The following is a 17532-nucleotide window of genomic DNA, read 5'->3' as shown; positions in this document are numbered from 1 at the left end:
GCAAGGTACAGGATACAAAGTTAATGTACAAATATGAATTATCTTCCTATACATTAGCAATGAAGAGGTGGAATTTGAAATTTAAAACACAGTGCCATTTACATTAGCACCCAAAAATGAAATACTGTAGGTATAAATCCTAAAAAAAAATAACATAAGAGCTAGATGAGGAAAACTACAAAATTCTGATGAATGAAATTTCTGAAAAAGAAATGGAGAAATATTCCACGTCCATGGATAGGAAGGTTAAGATGTCACTTCTTCCCAACTTGATCTAAAGATTCAATACAGTCCCAGTCAAAATCCCAGCAACTGGAGCACTTGGCTGGTTCAGTCAGTGGAGCGTGCGACCGACTCTTCTTCTCAGGGTTGCAAGTTGGAGTGCCATGTTGGGTACAGAGGCTACTTAAAAATAAAAAAATTCCAGCGAGTTCTTTTGTGGATATTGAACAAATGATTCTAAAGTTGATGTGGAAAGGCAAAAGACCCAACATAATATTGAAGGAGAAGAACAAATGCTACTACCTGACTTCAAGATTTACAATAAAGCAACAGTAATCAAGACAGTGGTATTGATTATAGAAGTTTGTGGTATTGGCGAAAGAATAAACAGATCAATGGAACAGAGTGAGGAGCCCAGAAATACACTGACATAAATACAGTCAACTGATCTTTGACAAAGGAAGAAAGTCCATACAACAGATGGTGTTGGAACAACTGGACACCTACAGGCCAAAAACACATGAATCCAGACACAGACCTTACACCCTTCTCAAGAATTAACCCCGAATATGTGCTGAATGAGCAGAAAGAGTAAAAATACAAAAAATAAGCATTTTATATTAGTAGTGGCTTCTGCACCATCCGTTCTAAAGGAACTGAACTGCGCAGAAGATCTGTGAAGAATAACCTAAGAAATCACTAGTTTTACAGGGAGTAGAAAAAGGTGCTTAAAAACAATAAAGCCGATATACATACGTAATCACAGCACAAACTATACATGAGACAAGAGGACTGTGTGGGCTATCCTGGGAGCTCTAAACTTAGAAACAATTATTTTGGCCGAGGTTAGGAATTTTTTTTTTTTCCTTTAAAGAAACATTTATTTTTTGTTTCTTTCTTTTCAGAGATAGATAGCAGGGGAGGGGCAGAGAGAGAATCCCAAGCAGGCTCCCTGCAGTCAGCCTGGAGCCCAAGCAAGGCAGGGCTGGATCCCACCAACCAAACCATGAAATCATGACATGAACTGAAACCAAGAGTCTGACGCTTAACCAACTGAATTAGGGTAGAGAACCAGCACAACACAGATTTTTAGTGCCGATAAGGAATATTACCAGCAGGCTTCCAAAACAAGATATTCAAAGAAATAAAAAATATTCAGTAAATATTTATGTTCTTATCTCCCATCTGTCCACATCTACTCTGTACTGGAGCTCAGACAGTATAGGATTCCTAATAATTCCCTGTGGTTTACTTAAAAGAGGATCCAGTGGAAATTGGATGGGAGACAACACCACTTTCACAAGAAAAATGAGTAGAACCTAGAAAATGTGAGCAGTCATAGAAAATATGGAAAGCTGTAGGAGAGATGGACTAAATCAGTAAAAATCTATCATTCCATACAACCCACTTTGCGATAATTAATACAAGCAACAGTAACAAAGTCTGGAAGCCATGCTGTCAGACCAAAACTTTATTTCACGATAAACGAACATCTGAAATGGAGGAAGCAAATATGAGCAAGCATAACGAAAGTGGTGCTCAGAGGGTCCTATCCAAAGAAATTCAAGACAAGAAAACGAAAAACAGATTAAGGATGCAGTTTGCTGCTCCGTTTGTTTTTATAGCACAATGGATGTGAAAGGCAATGCAGCCTTTACACTCAGGATTTTTAAAAAATAAACTCTGGTTTTTAACAACCTGGCACACAGCCCTATCTATAATTAGTTATAATTTACTGAAATGTGGAACCTTAAATACAGTATAATGAAAACTGAAACCTCAGAGGAAGAATATGAAAAAAAAATACAAATAAAAATAGGGTTATTGCTGCAAGGAACTTGTAGCTATTTGTAGAGATTAATCTAGAACTGTGTCACATTGTTAGAACAGTGGGAGGAGAAAGTTCTGGCCGATCTGGTTGAGTGTGATCTAGTCTTCAGGCCCCATGCCCCTTCCTCTGGGCACATAAATCCTACAAGGCTGCCTGTAGCTGAGACCTTCTTCCAAGACACAAGAGGTCCAAAGTGTCGTGCCAAAACGTTAGTCAACCAGGTGGCCTTTTGAGGCCCCCTTTTGGGGCTTAGTAACTAACATACATGTTGGGATCACCACACAGAGTGCTCCATGGAAATTCCACCACGTTTCCTAAAGGAGGAAAGACCTATTTCTCAACACCCTTCCGGAAAGCATCCGTGGAGCACATCAGACTGTCTCAGAGTTCACAGCTTTTCTTCTTCCAGAAAATAAGACATGATCCTTTTGGGGCCACTAAATTAATAAACTGTGAAAGAAACTGAACTGACACTTAGGAGTCTGTTATCGACAGAATAGTGAAATTTAAGTGGCAAGTTTAAAAACTGAGAAACTTTCCTCATTTCTCCAGCTGGAGTCTTTACTGGAGGTTGACAATTATCGGTCTCTCATGGGACTGTGTGGCAGCACTCTCAGCATGTGACTGTAAGAGCCCCTTTCTTGGATACGAAAGGCAGGAAAAGGCCTCCTTCTGGGTGCTGCATGTCTATAGAACGCTGGCTGGTGAGGCCCTTGCTCTGTTTGACTGTGGACCCCAACAGGCTCAGTGAACTGTTACACAGCGACCCGAACACTCGAACCGAACACCGTACAGCTGTCTGGTGCCTGCATATCAAAGGCCTCAGGGACCTCACTCTGTGCTTCCAACACCAACAAAGTCAGTTCCAAGCAATTCTGGGATGTCCGTAGGGCTGAGAAAAGAAAGAAAACAGAAGTCTGATTAGATCAGCAGTCTCTGGAGCATTGGGAATTGATCCCAACCGAAATAAGAGCTGAAAGCCTGGTATAGTTGGCTGTTTTCATTTACAACTGAGAAAGCTTGGACCCTAAACCACAAATGAGGTACTTTATTACCTTTTTTGTAACATTTCCACATGTGCTCCGTGAAAACCTGATCCTGAGGCACTCAATGATCCCTGGTCAAGTGAGCTTACAATTAGGGTGAGGCAACAGGAAACCATATATCCTGTCCTAGGACACAGCCCACAGCTCCTAGCGTTGATGTAGAATCTGACTTTACATGTCTATTATGGGACTGTGTGTCGCTGAGACCTTCCCAAGACATGAAAGGTCCAAAGTGTCATGCCAAAATGTTAGCCTGCACCTCAAGAGCCCCAGCCGATGAGGACAAAGCAGTTCTGCGGCAGGTGAAGCACCTGCTCTGTCTCATGGGCGGGCTTCCCAGAGTCACCTGAAAACAAAGGAGCCAGCCTCTTCGTCTCGCAGCACTTTGGAGCGCCAGGGTGGCCGAGCGGCCCTGGTAAAGGAGGGGCAGGCGCAACATGCCCACCAGGCCCTCCCCCAGCTCCCAGGGGCTTCATTAGTTACCAGCTCTCTGGGAGTAGGGGGACAACCCTCGCTTCTCTGTGCGTCGTGCACAGGGGCCTCTCACGTACTTCCGAGGACAGGGAAGGATGGAAGAGGACAAGAGGATCAGGGAGGGGAGGGGCAACCAGAGGTGCTGAGAGGAAGGAAAACCAGGCCCCTGTTCGCCCGGGCACTACTGTCTGGACAGCTGCCTCTTCACCTCTCCCCTGCCGTGCCAGAGCTCTTAGATGGCTCCGGGTCCCAAACAGGGCCAAATGACATGCACCTCAGCAGTCAGGGCCCAGAGTAAAATCTCCTCAAGGGCTGTCTGAGGCCAAAACAAGGGCTAAGATACGTGTCGAGGCTCCCGACTGGTCGAGAAGGTAGAAACACAAGAGAAGAGGAACGAGGGGGAGGAATCTGGGCTGGCTGGGAAGCGGAGCTTAGGACGGGGCTACAAACAGGCCGGGAAAGCAGGGGCCAGGCTGGGCGCCAGCAGCCTGTGCCCTTCAGACTCCTTACCTTGGGCCAGGAGCCCTGCTTGGCCATCGTCTTCACCTCCTGCTGCAGTAAGGCGTCAGTGAACTGCTCTGCCTGCCTGGCCTCCTCTTCCTCCTCTTCCTCCTGCCGGTCCTCTTCCCATGCCCGCAGCTGGCGCTCTGCAACCTGGCCACCAAGAACAAAGTCAGCCGGGACCGAGCTCCCTGGGCAGAGCCCTGCTTCAGGTCACGAGGGAAAGCCTGTGGATCTACCCCAGTCAGAAAATCCAAGCTAAGGCACAGTGATGGCAAGTGCAAGAGGGAAGGGCACTGATGAGACTGGAAAGGTTGCACGCATGGTAATGTGCAGCTTGTGAAAAGCTCTGGGTGTGGCCACGTGCTTGGAAGATTCTGTGTTCTCTACCAGGTTCCAAACTGAACAGAGAACGGTGGCCCAGCGAGCCACATGCCTGTGGAGGCAGACAGGAGAGGGATGACAGGTAGGCACAGCAGCCTCGCTCCCACACACATGGAGGACCTGGAGTGGCGCCGGAACGAATCAGGAGGGTCGGGGTTTCAGCTGGAAATGAGATGGGTGCACTGAGCTCACAAATGTGGGCCTCTCGGACAAGGTCTTAGTGCCTGGATGTGGAAATACGTCAAGGGTCCCCGCGTCCGGTGCCATAACGGTGCAGAGGCCACAGCAAACGGCCTGCCGCTCACATTCCCCTGCTGAGGCTTCCTCCCCCACCAGGCTCAGCCCACCTGGGCCTCCAGCTCCTGTTTCCTGGCCGATTTCAGTTCTTTGCTCTCCTCTTTCTCACGACGAGCTGACTCTCTGACCTCCTCAAGATTTCGAATAAGTTGCTCCCGGTGTCTCAGGGATTCCTCTTGTGCCCGTCGGTTTTGTTCAAGCTTTGCTTGTATTTGTTGTTGTCTCCCGGTCAGAACCTACCCTCAGCAGAAAGGCAAAGGGCAGATTTCAGTTCAACTTAGCAGTTCCCTATTCCACAAGCTGTGGACAGGCTACAGCTGCCCCAAGACCCAGCCTCGTCCTCAGCCTCAGGCCCGAATACCCCACGTGAAGGCAAGTCAGATCACAGCACTGGCCCATGCAACGTCAGCCCGGCTTCCCAACCGTCCCCACCACACAGAAAATGCACACAGACCACGCGTTAGGGAGAGACAGCTGGGCACTGACAAGATCCAAGGAGGCGGATGGAGCTCCCTCCCCAGGCACAGAAACAGCAACAAGCTTGTGAGCCTCACTCCCTCTTGGTAGGTTCCAGAAAAAGAAAGAAACCACAAGCCACACAGATGACCGGAAGTAATCTGGGTCATCCCCTCAACCTTCGGGATCTAAATACTTGCAGAAACCTTGCTGGGCTTGAGACTTGGCCACAGCACAGGATCACATCCAGAGCAGTCAGGACTCAAGAATCAAGAACGGTGGGAAGCCACTTGCTGTACCCAACAGTTATGCTCCCGGGACAGGACACGTGAAGTGGCCACAACTAGGAGGAATTTTGTTTTTCATTTTCAAATTTGTATTTAAATTCTAGTTAACATATAGTGTAATATTGGTTTCAGGAGTAGAATTTAGTGATTCATCAATTACATATCACACCCAGTGCTCAACACAAGAGGAGGAACGTTTTTAATAGGGAAAATCAAAGGTGTTGCAGAGTACCGGTATTCACAGAAGGGAGAGAGCCCCACTGGGACTGGACTTCCCACGGATTCCAAAATGACATGCACCAAATAGTTCCATTTTTAAGCCACTTTAATTTTCAATACATGGATAATGAAAGATTTTTTCTAAAAGATTTCTTGAAAAAAAAAAAAAAATTTTTTTTTTTTTTTTTAACTAAGTAATCTCCACACCCAATGCGGGCTCAAACTCATGACCCTGGGATCAAAAGCCACGTGTCCTACCAAATGAGCCACCCAGGTGCCCCTCATTCCTTTTAAATTGGGGTACGTCTTAACACATTACTTAAATACTGACGAGTTGTGTTCTTTCAAGAGTCCACTTCTGGTTATGCACCCCAAAGAAAAAAATCCTAAATAGGATTTTTTAAGGAAATTTCCATTTCCTAAAAATGGAAAGCCTTATGAACAAGATGTTCACTGCAATGTTTCTTGTAACACCTCAGGAATAAATCAGAATAAAAATCAGAATAAAAAGAATACCCACAAGAGGGTAATAGGAAAAAAACCCCACAGTACACCCAACGTGATATATTAAGTGTGATATCATCAAAATACCTACAAAGGAGATGGAACAGTGCATTAGAATGCTGGAACTCAACAGTATAATAAGGAATATGCACAAAGACATGTTTGCACGTTTCCACACAGAGTGGAAGGAAACAGAGTAACAGCGACTATGCAAATAATGGGGACCTGGGTGACTTTGTTCTTACTTCCTGTACTCCTGAATTTTCTTCTAAAAAGCTGATACTACTTTCACAATGACATTAGAAGTCTATTTAAAAGGAGCGTCTGGGTGGCTCAGATGGTTAAGCGCCCAACTTCGGCTCAGGTCATGATCTCGTGGTTTGTGAGTTCCAGCTCCACATCAAGCTCTGTGCTGATAGCTGGGAGCCTGGAGGCTGCTTTGGATTCTGTGTCTCCCTCTCTTTCTGCCCTTCCCCTGCTCATGCTCTGTCTCTCTCTCTCTCTCTCAAGAACATCAAAAAAAAAATTTTTTTTTAAATAAGTCTATTTAAAATAAGCAGAGAGGCCTGTGTTCCAGAACATTTGGCAGGGTCAGTACGCGCTCGCAGCCAGGATTACCTCGCTCATCAGTCTGTCTCGTGCGCTCCTCTCCCGGGCCCACTCCGCCTCTCTCTTTTCCCACATTTCCTTGGCCTCTTCCCTGGGAACACAGAGTGGATGACAGCAGGCTCCTTGCCACCACCAATGGCAGACGAGAACTAAAGACGTGACAGGGCTCCAGCGCATCAGGTACACACGTTCCATAGGGCCAACCTTCAAACCCACTTCTGCGCGCAAACTCTTCACAGTTTACAACTCTGGACTAGCTCATGGAGAGTACTCCTACAGGAAGTACTTTAAGTTGCCTGGCTTATGCTCCCACCTCCTTACAAAACACAACTGTGATGGCTTGCACCCAGGCCATTTAGACACCATGGCAAATGAAGCCACCAGGACCCTGGAGAGGCAGAGGAGCCCTGCTGTGCCTGAGCTCTGTCACTTTGCTCCTGGGGTCACTGCTAGCTCGCCCTGTGGCCTGAGGCAAGTCAGTGACCTCCTCAAGTGACCTGAGTACCTACCCTGCGGATGGATATCAGGATTAAATAAGAGGAGGATGGTAAAGCCCTCTGCACGGTGTCTGACCCACAAGAAATACCCAATAAATGTGACATGTTATTCAATTTTTTCAATCTACTAGATTTTTAGGATCCAGACCCATTTAAAAAAGACCTAAGAAGCATTCAGCATCTCCATAATTTGTAACAATTTCCTTTCAAATTTCTAAGATCTTAAATGAACAGATCCTTACTCTAAACCCTAGTGATTTCCACCTTACATAACAAGGGAAACACCCCTGCAAGCCGGGTCTGCTAGCAAACATGTGCTCCTCCCCATGGGCAGATTAACAAGGACGGATGCTTCAGGGACAACAGGAGACCCTGGTGGTGGCCTGCGGAGACATAAGGGACCAGAGCAGAGGCTGGGAGGGTCCAGCCCAGGCAGGCATCGCCTCTCACCTCAACAGCAGCTGCAGCTCTGCCTCCCGCTCCCTCTCCAGCTGCAGCTGCTCCTCGATGGCCTGCTTCATCCACGCCGCATCGGCCACGGCCTGCTCCCGTCTGGCCAGGTGCTCGCGCTGGTTCTCGTCCTCCTTCTCCAGGAGCGCTTGCAGGATGCGCTTGTCCGCCTCCTAGAGGGTGGAGGAGGAAGCGCGGTGGGCGTCCCTCTGCAGCCACAGCAACCCCCCCCCCCCCCCACCGCAGCTCCCACAGCGCCCCCTTCCTGCACTCAGCACTGACAGCAGACGTTCGTGATGCTTCCAAAGCTTCCCTACATAGAGATGGGAAGAGTCAGGGTATAACCACTTAGGAGTGGTTTAAAATAACGCAGGAGAGGCCCCTTTGCCACCAAGCACCTGTCCCTGCCCTCGGACATGCCTGGTAGCACAGCTTTTGAGAACACGGCTGGACAACAGTTTCACTTCTAAGAATATGGACTAGAGACCCAAAGGCACAAAACCAAATGCACAAAATGCTCACTGCAGAGGTCCCGTAGAGGAAAAACAAAAATGACCCAAACGCATTGGTAGGGAACTGGCTGTAGTGGACATGTCCACAGCGAGATGCAGTAAAGAACAAGGGACTTGGGAGGTCCTGGGACGGAAAAATGTACTCGGGAACAGCAGTGGTGCTGCCACCCCTGGACCACCCTGACAGTAGCGGGCAGGGATAGAGGTAGGTGGGTTCTCTCATTCACTATCCCTGTCCCCGTGTCACTAGAGAGCCCATCGACATACCTGACAGGAACACTGAGCAGCCAGTAAAAAGAACAAGCTCATTCCAAGGATTTGAGGTTTACTGTTAGGTGACTGTGCTGAGGAATGCCACTTCAGGTTTTAAAGAACCCCGCCACTGCCCTCTGTGTGTGCTGGGTAAATGTATCTAGAATACACAACAAAGCAGACCCCCCTGGGAAGGGGTGGGGGTCGCGAGCTCATCAAGGGGGAATCTCCCCTAGTGTGATATTCTTGCGAGAACGCACTCATTCTGAGCGATAGAAAGCATTTTCTTCCAAAAAGGGTGAAAGAAATGCCAGGCTGACTCAGACTTACCAGTTCCTCTTGGATCTGCTGTGCACGCCTATTGAGTTGCACATTATACTGATGTCTCAAAAAACGTCTAGAAAGGAGCAAAATACGGTCTGCCTTCAGTGTCTTATGAACGATTAGCGGGGGCCAGATAGCCACTTACTACAGATCTTTCTGGTTTGGGACAGCAATGCAAGTCTGAGAAAGCACGAGGCTTGCCCGTCTGGGCACACGCACCCCAGCTCTGCCTTCTGCCGGAAGGCTGCCATCTGCTTCCTCTCTTCCTCCAGCCTCTCCAGCTCCCACCGCTGCTTCAGCAGATTCTCCTGCTCCTTCTTCAGTTTGGTGGCCTGTGGTGACAACAGTGCACCCAGTTAAGGTCATCAGAATCGGAGCTTCCTTCACTCTTCGTGTGTATTTTCGGCAGATGCCAGGCAACAGGGCTGGCCTGGCCACCTGGTGATCAGAACTCCCTCTTACCTCTGGGCTCTGAGCCCTTGGCCCAGCACACTCCCTTCCTGCAAGAGCCTTTCCCAGGCCTGTGGACAAGGATCGGATCCATGCTCCATGCTCCTGCAGGACCCTGTACTTGTTCACACCTTCCTATAACTTAATTCCCTTCCGCACCTGACACGGTTCCTGCCATGAAGGCCAGGACCGTGGGTCTTGCTCACAGCTGTATCTCTAGCACCCAGCTCAGTGCTCAGCATCTAGCAGATAGTGGGCATTAAGGATCTGGTTCTGGAATCATTTGGGCCTAAGGAAGGATGGGCTTTCCCTCACCAGATGGGAAAATCTAGCCCAGGTATCTAGCTCAGGGAGACTGCACAGTATTCTCAGAACAGCCTCCAAAACCAAAGACCTCATGGTTTATGCTTTGAGATCCAAAACATGCTAGCTGGGGAGAGCTGTAGCTGCGTGCTAGAACATCAGACTAAGTCAAGTCTACTTAGTGCACTGGATAATCCAAGTTCCTTTTTTTTTTTTTTTTGTATAAATTTTGAGAGAGAGCACGTGAGTTGGGTATAGGGTCAGAAGGGCAGAGAGAGAGAGAGAGAGAGACAGAGAGAGAGAGAGAGAATGAATGAATGAATGAATGAATGAATCCCAATCAGGCTCCACGCTCAGCATGGAGCCTGACGTGGGGCTTGATCCCACAACCCTGGGATCATGACCTGAGCTGAAATCAAGAGTTGGACACTCAACCAATGGAGCCATCCAGCTGCCCCAGGAAAATCCAAGTTCTAAGAAGGCTCTCACATAGAGCCTAAAACACACGTAAGAGAACAGCTATTAGCTCCATATTGTGAACATTCTAGGATCTGGACGCACAACCTAGGGGGATGGAAAAACCACGGCGAGGAGTATGTGTCCAAAGGGAAAACCCAGCACTGTTGCATTTCTTAGAACCACCCCTCCCCAATATGGTCTTTTTGGTGCCGCTTCCTAAATGCCTGCTTTATAACGGCAAGCGGCTGCAAGAGGAGGCCATGCCCTCACCTCCAACTCCTTCAGCTTCAGCTCCTCCACCTGCTGGAGCAGCGCCTCAGCTTGGAGTTTGCCCTCCAACCGCCTCTTCTCCTCTTCTGCTTTCATCCGCTCCAGTGCTTCCCTTCGGGCCCTTTCATATTCATTTTCATACCGTTTGTTCTCTTCCTCTTGGGTGGCTTCTTGCTACATGGGGTCAGATGAACGCAGGAGGTCAGAATCTGTCACATAGCCAGCAAAGACCCAGCTCCCTGCCGCTGTTCCTCATTCCAACGTGTCTACAACAGAGGAGGTCATGCCACTTTTCAGCTGCGTGACCCCGGGTGAGGGTGCGTCTTCCCCGGCTCTGTTCTCACAGTGGGAACCATGGAGTGATCCTTCCCTCAGAGGTGATGCTGGGGAAGTACTCAGCACGGTGCCCGGCACAGAGGAGGGGCTCAACAATGTCAGGATTCCTTCCCTTCCAAAAGTCTCCCCAATGAACCCAGAGGCAAAGCTGTGGGTTCACGGAGGTGTGGACTTTTGTCCCCAGAGGTGCTGCTGTCAGCCCGGGTTGAGAGTTTATGATGCGTGCTACATCAAAAGAGACTGCCGGCAGCAAAAGCGACCTTTAAGATGCACCTTCCACCTGCCAGTGGCTGGCCACTGGTGTTATTCTGCCCTGGGGATGATCGGAAAGGATTCTCGTACATGTAGGAGCAACAGACGTCTGCTTTTAACGTGTTAAAGTTAACGGAGATAAAGTCTGTTCCTGGACTGGACTCATTAACATCCAGAACAAGAAAACTTGAGAGACCTGGAGTCACAGCACTTGCACCATGCCATGTAGGACTATTTCCAGAGTCATATACCACACCTGTTTTTTTTCTTCTTTCTGCATTTTCCAAGAGTTTATCACGTGCTCCTTGTGAAGGGCTGATTCAATCTGAGGGTGAGAAGGCAGAGAATGTTCATTTCCTCACTGGTTCATCCGACAGATGGACGCTGCAGAGCACAGTGCTACGCCCTGGCAGGTGACCAGAAGTTCCCTAGGCAAGGACTCAGAGGGGCCCAGGTATCTTACAGGGGAGCACAAGATGACCCCAACATATACATTTGGAACGCAACTCAGTTAGTAAACCAAAGGACCAGGCAGTTTGAAACAGATCTAAGGAGTTGTAACAAAGGAACACAAACTTTTCTCCCAGTACCCTGGGGGTTGTGCAGGGGCAGGTCAGCAGACACTGGAATGGAAATATGATCTCAGAGGCCACCCCTGGTTGGTCTGAAGCATGCCAGGGCCCAGATCAGCAGGAGCTGGGTGAGGCCCAGACTCAGCCTTTTGCCTGGCTCCTTGAAACGTCCTCTGCGAAGCGGTGGCTGTATAAACATGTACTCCCCGCAGCAACATATGTAACACATTTGGGGTTATTAAGAAGAGATACGGGTTTAGCGAATCTGTTGGATCAGAAAATGAACTGGAACTCTATCCAAAAGCTTTTGTTTGGGAAATTGTTTATAAAAATTTTTAATCTCTTTCTCAACTTACAAATGTAAACATCCGCAACTAACTTGAGTGTTCTAAATAAACATTTCTGAGTAAAAGACTTTGGAGCACCCACCTAAACGCTCAAATGGCCAGGGAAAGGAGACCTCCCGTGGCTTAGTGCTAACTGCACAAGGCTCAAAAGCACCAAATTGTTCTATTACTTAGTGGCTGGCAATTTTCTAAATATAATTACAAATAAATTAATGCCACCAAACATATACGCAAAATTTAAGTTAAAATACATCAATGAAATCATCACGGATCATCTTCCTCTAGCCCCGTCTCCACAGAATGATGCCACCCAAGCCAGACCGCCCCCCACCTGCCCCAGGATCTTGCATATTTGTCCTCCTTTCTCCTGCCACCCTGTTCTGGTCTCCGCCGTCACTGCCCTGCTCACCTCAACACTGCTGCCAAAGCTACTGCTCCCTGAAATGTGGCCAGGGTGCCGCCACAGCCCTGCTTAAAATCATCCAGGTGCTCCCCAGCGCTTCCAGGAGAAGGCCACACAGAGCTGGCTGGGGTCCAGGCCCACGTGCCTCACCAGCCTCAACTCTTGCAGCCCCTGCTCGCCATATGACATCACAAACTCTCAGCCACTCGTCACTCCCTAGATGCACTCTGCTCTCGTGACTCCGGCCTGCTCCTCGCTCAGCTGCCTCAATCTAGAATGTCCTTTCCTCACCTTTACACCATCAAGTTAACACCCAAGTCCTTCCAGACTCCTCCATCCCCGCCAACTCCTGAGATGCCGCTCTGACCCACAACTGAGCTGGGGGCACTGCCCCAAATGCCCATCCTCCTGGGCCTTCCCAGCCTACTGCAACGCACACTGGACCGCAAGTTCCTAAGAAGGGGGGACCCCAGCTAATCTCCACGTGCCCAGGTGCTGGACCATGTGGCAAATGTTCAATAAGTATTGGCTGAACACCCAAGAAACCAGATCTGCATTCGGCATCGTTCAGGTGGCCGGGGTGTTCTCTGTTCCACCCCAGTAAGAGATGCAAGTTCAAAAACAAGAAGAGAAACATGATTTTATCTACTTAGGCAAAGCAAAGGATCTCGCTGGTTTTCACCTCTCGAAGTTTGGGGTTGTTCTTCTTCCAGTGTTCATACAGAAGCTGTTCAGCAATCTGTCAAGGAAACACAAAGAGGGAAGCCTGATGTCACTTTTCAAATTCATTCACATTTTGGATAACCCACAGTGGCGGTCAGCTGAGGCGGAGAGCCCCTCGGCTGGCACGCTGTCACTGCGCCTGCCCTCCGGACCTACTGCCTGCCTTGCATCCCTGGCTCTGGGAGACACCAGAGTGGAACCAGACAGCTCTGACAAATGACTCCCACAGTGGTGATGGAAGGGCGCCAAGATCTGATACTACAGATGGGTCCCAGATGTGACAATCTGCTTCAAAATATACAGCAGGCTTAAAAACACAGACTGGGGCTCACCATTCCCCACAGCTACTTGGAAGATCAAACAGACCAGCGCGCAGCTTGCTGGGGCCACAGGACTGATATAAAGACAAAGGACTCGGATGTAATGACCTGAGGTGACTTGTGCAAAACACAGGTGGAGAACAACGTAGCACAAAGCACCTCGCCCTGCAGGCTCTGGAGTTTACCGTTGTCTCATCAGACCAGTGTGCCCAGGGACCCCGTGTGTGTGTCACTGACGGGCTGGGGACGCTCCTGCTCTGTAGGCTCCAGAAGGGCTAGGAGGAGTTACCAGTTTCCTTTGCTCTTCTCGGGCCGACTTGAGATCCCCATGCCGCTCTCGGAGTCTGCCTTCCCGCGCGTCCATGCTTAGCCTTAGCTCCTCCAGTTGTCTGGCCAGCAGGGCCTGCTCCTCCAGCAGCAGCTGCCTCAGTCTCTCCCGCCTGGCTTCCAGCTGCTTCCGCTTCTCCTCCTTCAGCTTCTCACGCTGATAGGCATGCATGCTGGGTGAGAAGGAGCCCTCCCCACGTCAGTCACGCTACAGCCACACATGGCACACTCTCTGCCGTGGGTAAGAGAGGCTGAGGTGGACATGACGCGGTGACACAGTAAAGTGTCTTCCGGCTAAAGTGAAGACAGCGGGTCACAGACCACCGTGCACGACAGAATCTTGCTTTTGCCATAAGAAAATGTACATTGGGGGCGCCTGGGTGGCTCAGTCGGTTGAGCGTCCAACTTTGGCTCAGGTCATGATCCCATGGTTCGTGAGTTCGAGCCCTGCGCTGGGCCCTGTGCTGACAGCTCAGAGCCTGGAGCCTGCTTCGGATTCTGTGTCTCCCTCTCTCTCTGCCCCTCACCTGCTCATGCTCTGTCTCTCTGTCTCAAAAATAAATAAAACATTTCAAAAAAAAAGAAAGAAAATGTACAGCGGGGGCGCCCTGGCGGCTCAGTTGGCTGAGCGTCAGACTTCGGCTCAGGCCATGATCTCCCTCTCTCTCTCTGCCCCTCCCCTGCTTGCGCTCTCGCTCTCTCTCTCAAAAATAATAAACTAAAAAAAAAAAAAAAGAAAGAAAAGAAAAAGAAAATGTACAGTGGTCTCACATATGCATGTGGTAACAGTACTAGCTAGTATTGTTTGAGCAATTCCTATATACTAGGTATTATATCTAGGGATAGCTTTCTATTAATCACACACCCAACAAAGTAGGTTCTGTTTTAGCCCCACTTCACTGATGAGGAAACTGAGGCTCATTCATATAGCAAGTGACAGTCAGGAATTCCATCTGGGTTTGTCTGACTCCAAAGCCCATGCTTTTAACTTTCATGTTTTTTACATGTAATTCTGCAAAAATGGACGCGTGTGTGTGCGAATATTTATACACACACAAATGGGGAAAAGCATGGGAGAACAGGTGTATCAGACTGTTCACTGTGATTCTGGGGACACGGGGTTACAAGAAGACTTCCAGGTTCTACACATATTTCTTATTGTTTTCACTTTTTCAATGCAAATGTATTATTCACTGATGATCTTTTTTTTTTTTTTCAATTTTCAGTTGGAAAACATCACCATGCATGCAATCTATGCAACTTCCTCAAGCAAACATGCTGATTAGCCATGGGGTTCTTAGTTCTTACAGCCACATCCCCTGAACAACAAGTGGTTTCCTGCCTCCATCCCATCAAGGTCACTGCAGTTACCTTCGCTGGTAGGACGTCTTGGAGCTCCACTCCGCCTGTTTGGAGCTACAGATATCAGACATCTTGAAGTAGCGGCTGTTCTGGTCCCACTGCTGCCGAAGCCGGGCCTCCTGCTCTCGGTGTCGCTGTCGGGCCATCTGCTGGTCCAGGAGCCTCCGGCTACACCACTGGGAAGGCAGCGTGGGGAGTGCCATCTGAGGAATGGGAGCAATGGTAGGAAAATGAGCCTGCTGCAGCCCCCTAATGAGTGGTCCTCATCCCTTGGCTGCACCCTGGAATCACCCCACTCCAGACCAATGACATCAAAGAAGTCTTAGCTCAGGCTCCCAGGCATCAGCATTTTTAATTTTTTTTTTTTTAAAGTAATCTCTACACCCAACGTGGAACTCGAACTCACAACCCTGAGATCAAGACTAGCATGCTCTTCCCCCTGAGCCAGCCAGGCACCCTAGGCATCAGCGTTTTAAAAATCATGTGCCATCAAGTCTGCAAATCATCACTGTTTTTAAATTTTTTTAGAGAGAAAGAGCGTGAGCCAGGGAGAGGGTCAGAGAGAAAGAGAGAAAAAGTCTCAAGCAGACTCCATGCTCAGCATGGGGCCAGATACAGGCCTCCATCCCCCACTCTGGGATCATGACCTGACTGAAATCGTGAGTCACATGCTCAACAGACTGAGCCACCCAGGTGCTCCTGCAAAGCATCACTTTAAATAAGCCTGGACTCCACTCAGCTGTGAGCCAGACAGCATCAAGGGCGCTACAGACAAAGACCGGGAACCAGTCCTAGCAATGCTGGACCAAGCACCTGGGGCTTTCTATGCTCCCCACAAAGTAACAGGAATAATAATCTCAGGGACAAAAAATGTACCAAGCTCTTGACATATATGAATGATCTTTTTCACTGTAATAATCACTCCATTATTTGGCAGGTGAAGAAACTTAAGTTCGAAATGGTAAAGTGACTTGCCCAAGACCACAGAGCCAGGAAGGAGAGGCAATAAAAGAGGTGGGATCCTAATTCATATCAGTCTCAGGCCAGGGCCCAGTCAAGAGTCTGCCTGTTGGGACCAACAAGCCCTGGCTCTGGCAGCCCCCAGGGAGCGGCCTCGCCTGCCCTCATCTTACAGATGCAGAAACTGAGACCCAGGAAGAAATCGATTTGCCCGGGTCACGGAGCAAATGGGGCCATAACTGGAGACTTGAAAGCAGAGAGCAGTCTTACTCCGTACACGTTCCGACCCCAGAGCTGTCCTCCTGGGCAGGGTCTACACTGTGCCTGGTTACGACAGTGCTTACGGAAAGTCTGTCTGGGTCCAGGCCAAGCCTCAAACTCAGTGCTCAGACCTGGGGGGAAATAATCTACGTCTATGGACCAAACGTGGCCCGCAGCTGCCCCTTTATAACCTGTCTTAAACCTATGGCGCGCCTGACATGATTTTTTCCTTGCCCTGCAAGCCGCCCGCGGAAAAGCTTTCCGCCAGGAATCAAGAAACAAGACTCCGATCCCGCATCAGTCGCATCCTTCACGCAGCCTTCACATCCACGTACGCTTTGCAGAGCAAAGTGTCGGACCCAGAGTGCGCAGGGAACAGTAAGGACTCGACGGCCGGTCCCCCGGCGCCCGCCGCGGTTCTCGCCAACACCGGGCCACGGCGGCCGGGCTCCGCGCGTTCGGGCCCCCACGCCGGCTCCGGCCGAGCCCAATGCCCGACTCACGTTTCTCCGCGCCCCGGAGTTCCCGAAGACTGCCCCCACCGAGCTCCCGCATGCCCCAACCAAGCCCGATAGGTCCCGCGGCCACGCTTCCGGGGCCGCCAAGCACCAACTCCGGCGGTTTCGCCGCTTGTTGCCGGGGCAACAGACCGATGACGGAGCGCCGCGAGGGTCAAGCCGCCTCCAACGCGATACCGGACGCTCAGACAGAAAGGAGGTTGTGATTTTTCTCTGGCGCCCTCTCGTGGGGGGAGGGAGATCAATCGCAAACGTCGCTGGTCCCGGAAACCAGCAAGGAGGAGGGTAAGGGCATCCAGTCACTACTACTCAAAATTCAGGGTGGTGGTTACCTGGAGTGTGTGTGTTGGGGTGGGGAGGGGGGTGCGGTGAGGGGAATGTAGGTGAGGGTGGAGGGAAGTCAGGGGGATACGACAGGGGAGGAGAATATAAATCAGTGGTTCTCAAACCTGGCTGCACACGAGAATCACCTGGGGAAGGCTTAAGTCTAGATGCCATTAAAGAAGTAAAAATAAATAAATACAGACCAAACTCCAGACGAGTCCCATCAGGTTCTCAGGGTGTCAGAGGTTGTCTTAGCTCCCCAGGTGCACTCAGTGTGCAACCAGCTGGGAGAACCGCTGGCCTAAATAGATACACGTTATTGGAAACGATTGTCTTTCGCTTGGTGGTGAGTTCCAGAGTGTTGGTTCTATTGGTGTTTTCTGACCCACATGTGTTACACGTATTGTTTTATGTGTGAAAAAGATAATTAAGGGGAACCTAGAGCATGCGACTCTTGATGTCAGGGTCATGAGTTCAAGA

At 49.5% G+C, this 17532-nt stretch overlaps 1 protein-coding gene across 2 annotated transcripts; it reads right to left on the bottom strand.

The window, feature by feature from the left end:
• Positions 1–1678: 1678 nt before the first annotated feature.
• TCHP (trichoplein keratin filament binding) lies at positions 1679–16873 on the bottom strand. Of its 2 annotated transcripts, XM_027044070.2 has the most exons (13): positions 16714–16873; positions 14999–15192; positions 13590–13800; positions 12940–12996; positions 11192–11260; positions 10348–10521; positions 9085–9197; positions 8872–8938; positions 7778–7950; positions 6840–6921; positions 4806–4991; positions 4084–4227; positions 1679–2945 (listed from the first exon to the last, which is right to left on the bottom strand). In XM_027044070.2, the coding sequence occupies exons 2-13, from the start codon at positions 15190–15192 to the stop codon at positions 2913–2915; spliced, it is 1503 nt and encodes a 500-aa protein (XP_026899871.1). In that variant the 5' UTR covers positions 16714–16873; the 3' UTR covers positions 1679–2912. The 2 variants fall into 2 exon arrangements, with proteins under 2 accessions (XP_026899871.1, XP_053062046.1); XM_053206071.1 differs by lacking the exons at positions 1679–2945; positions 4084–4227 and having other exon boundaries at positions 4812–4991; positions 6840–6979.
• Positions 16874–17532: the final 659 nt, after the last annotated feature.

This window comes from Acinonyx jubatus, chromosome D3 (assembly GCF_027475565.1).
Source record: "Acinonyx jubatus isolate Ajub_Pintada_27869175 chromosome D3, VMU_Ajub_asm_v1.0, whole genome shotgun sequence".
NCBI lineage: Eukaryota > Metazoa > Chordata > Mammalia > Carnivora > Felidae > Acinonyx > Acinonyx jubatus.
The sequence above is the reverse complement of the archived record's forward strand: the minus strand, read 5'-3'. Positions and strand labels throughout refer to the sequence as shown.

Coding starts and splice junctions, on each gene's coding strand:
- TCHP (XM_027044070.2), bottom strand. CDS start 15,192: ATGGCACTCCCCACGCTGCCTTCCCAGTGGTGTAGCCGGAGGCTCCTG. Junction 9,198..10,347: donor TGAAGCTGAAGGAGTTGGAG/GTGAGGGCATGG, acceptor TTGTCACCACAG/GCCACCAAACTGAAGAAGGA. Junction 7,951..8,871: donor AGCAGATCCAAGAGGAACTG/GTAAGTCTGAGT, acceptor TCCACCCTCTAG/GAGGCGGACAAGCGCATCCT.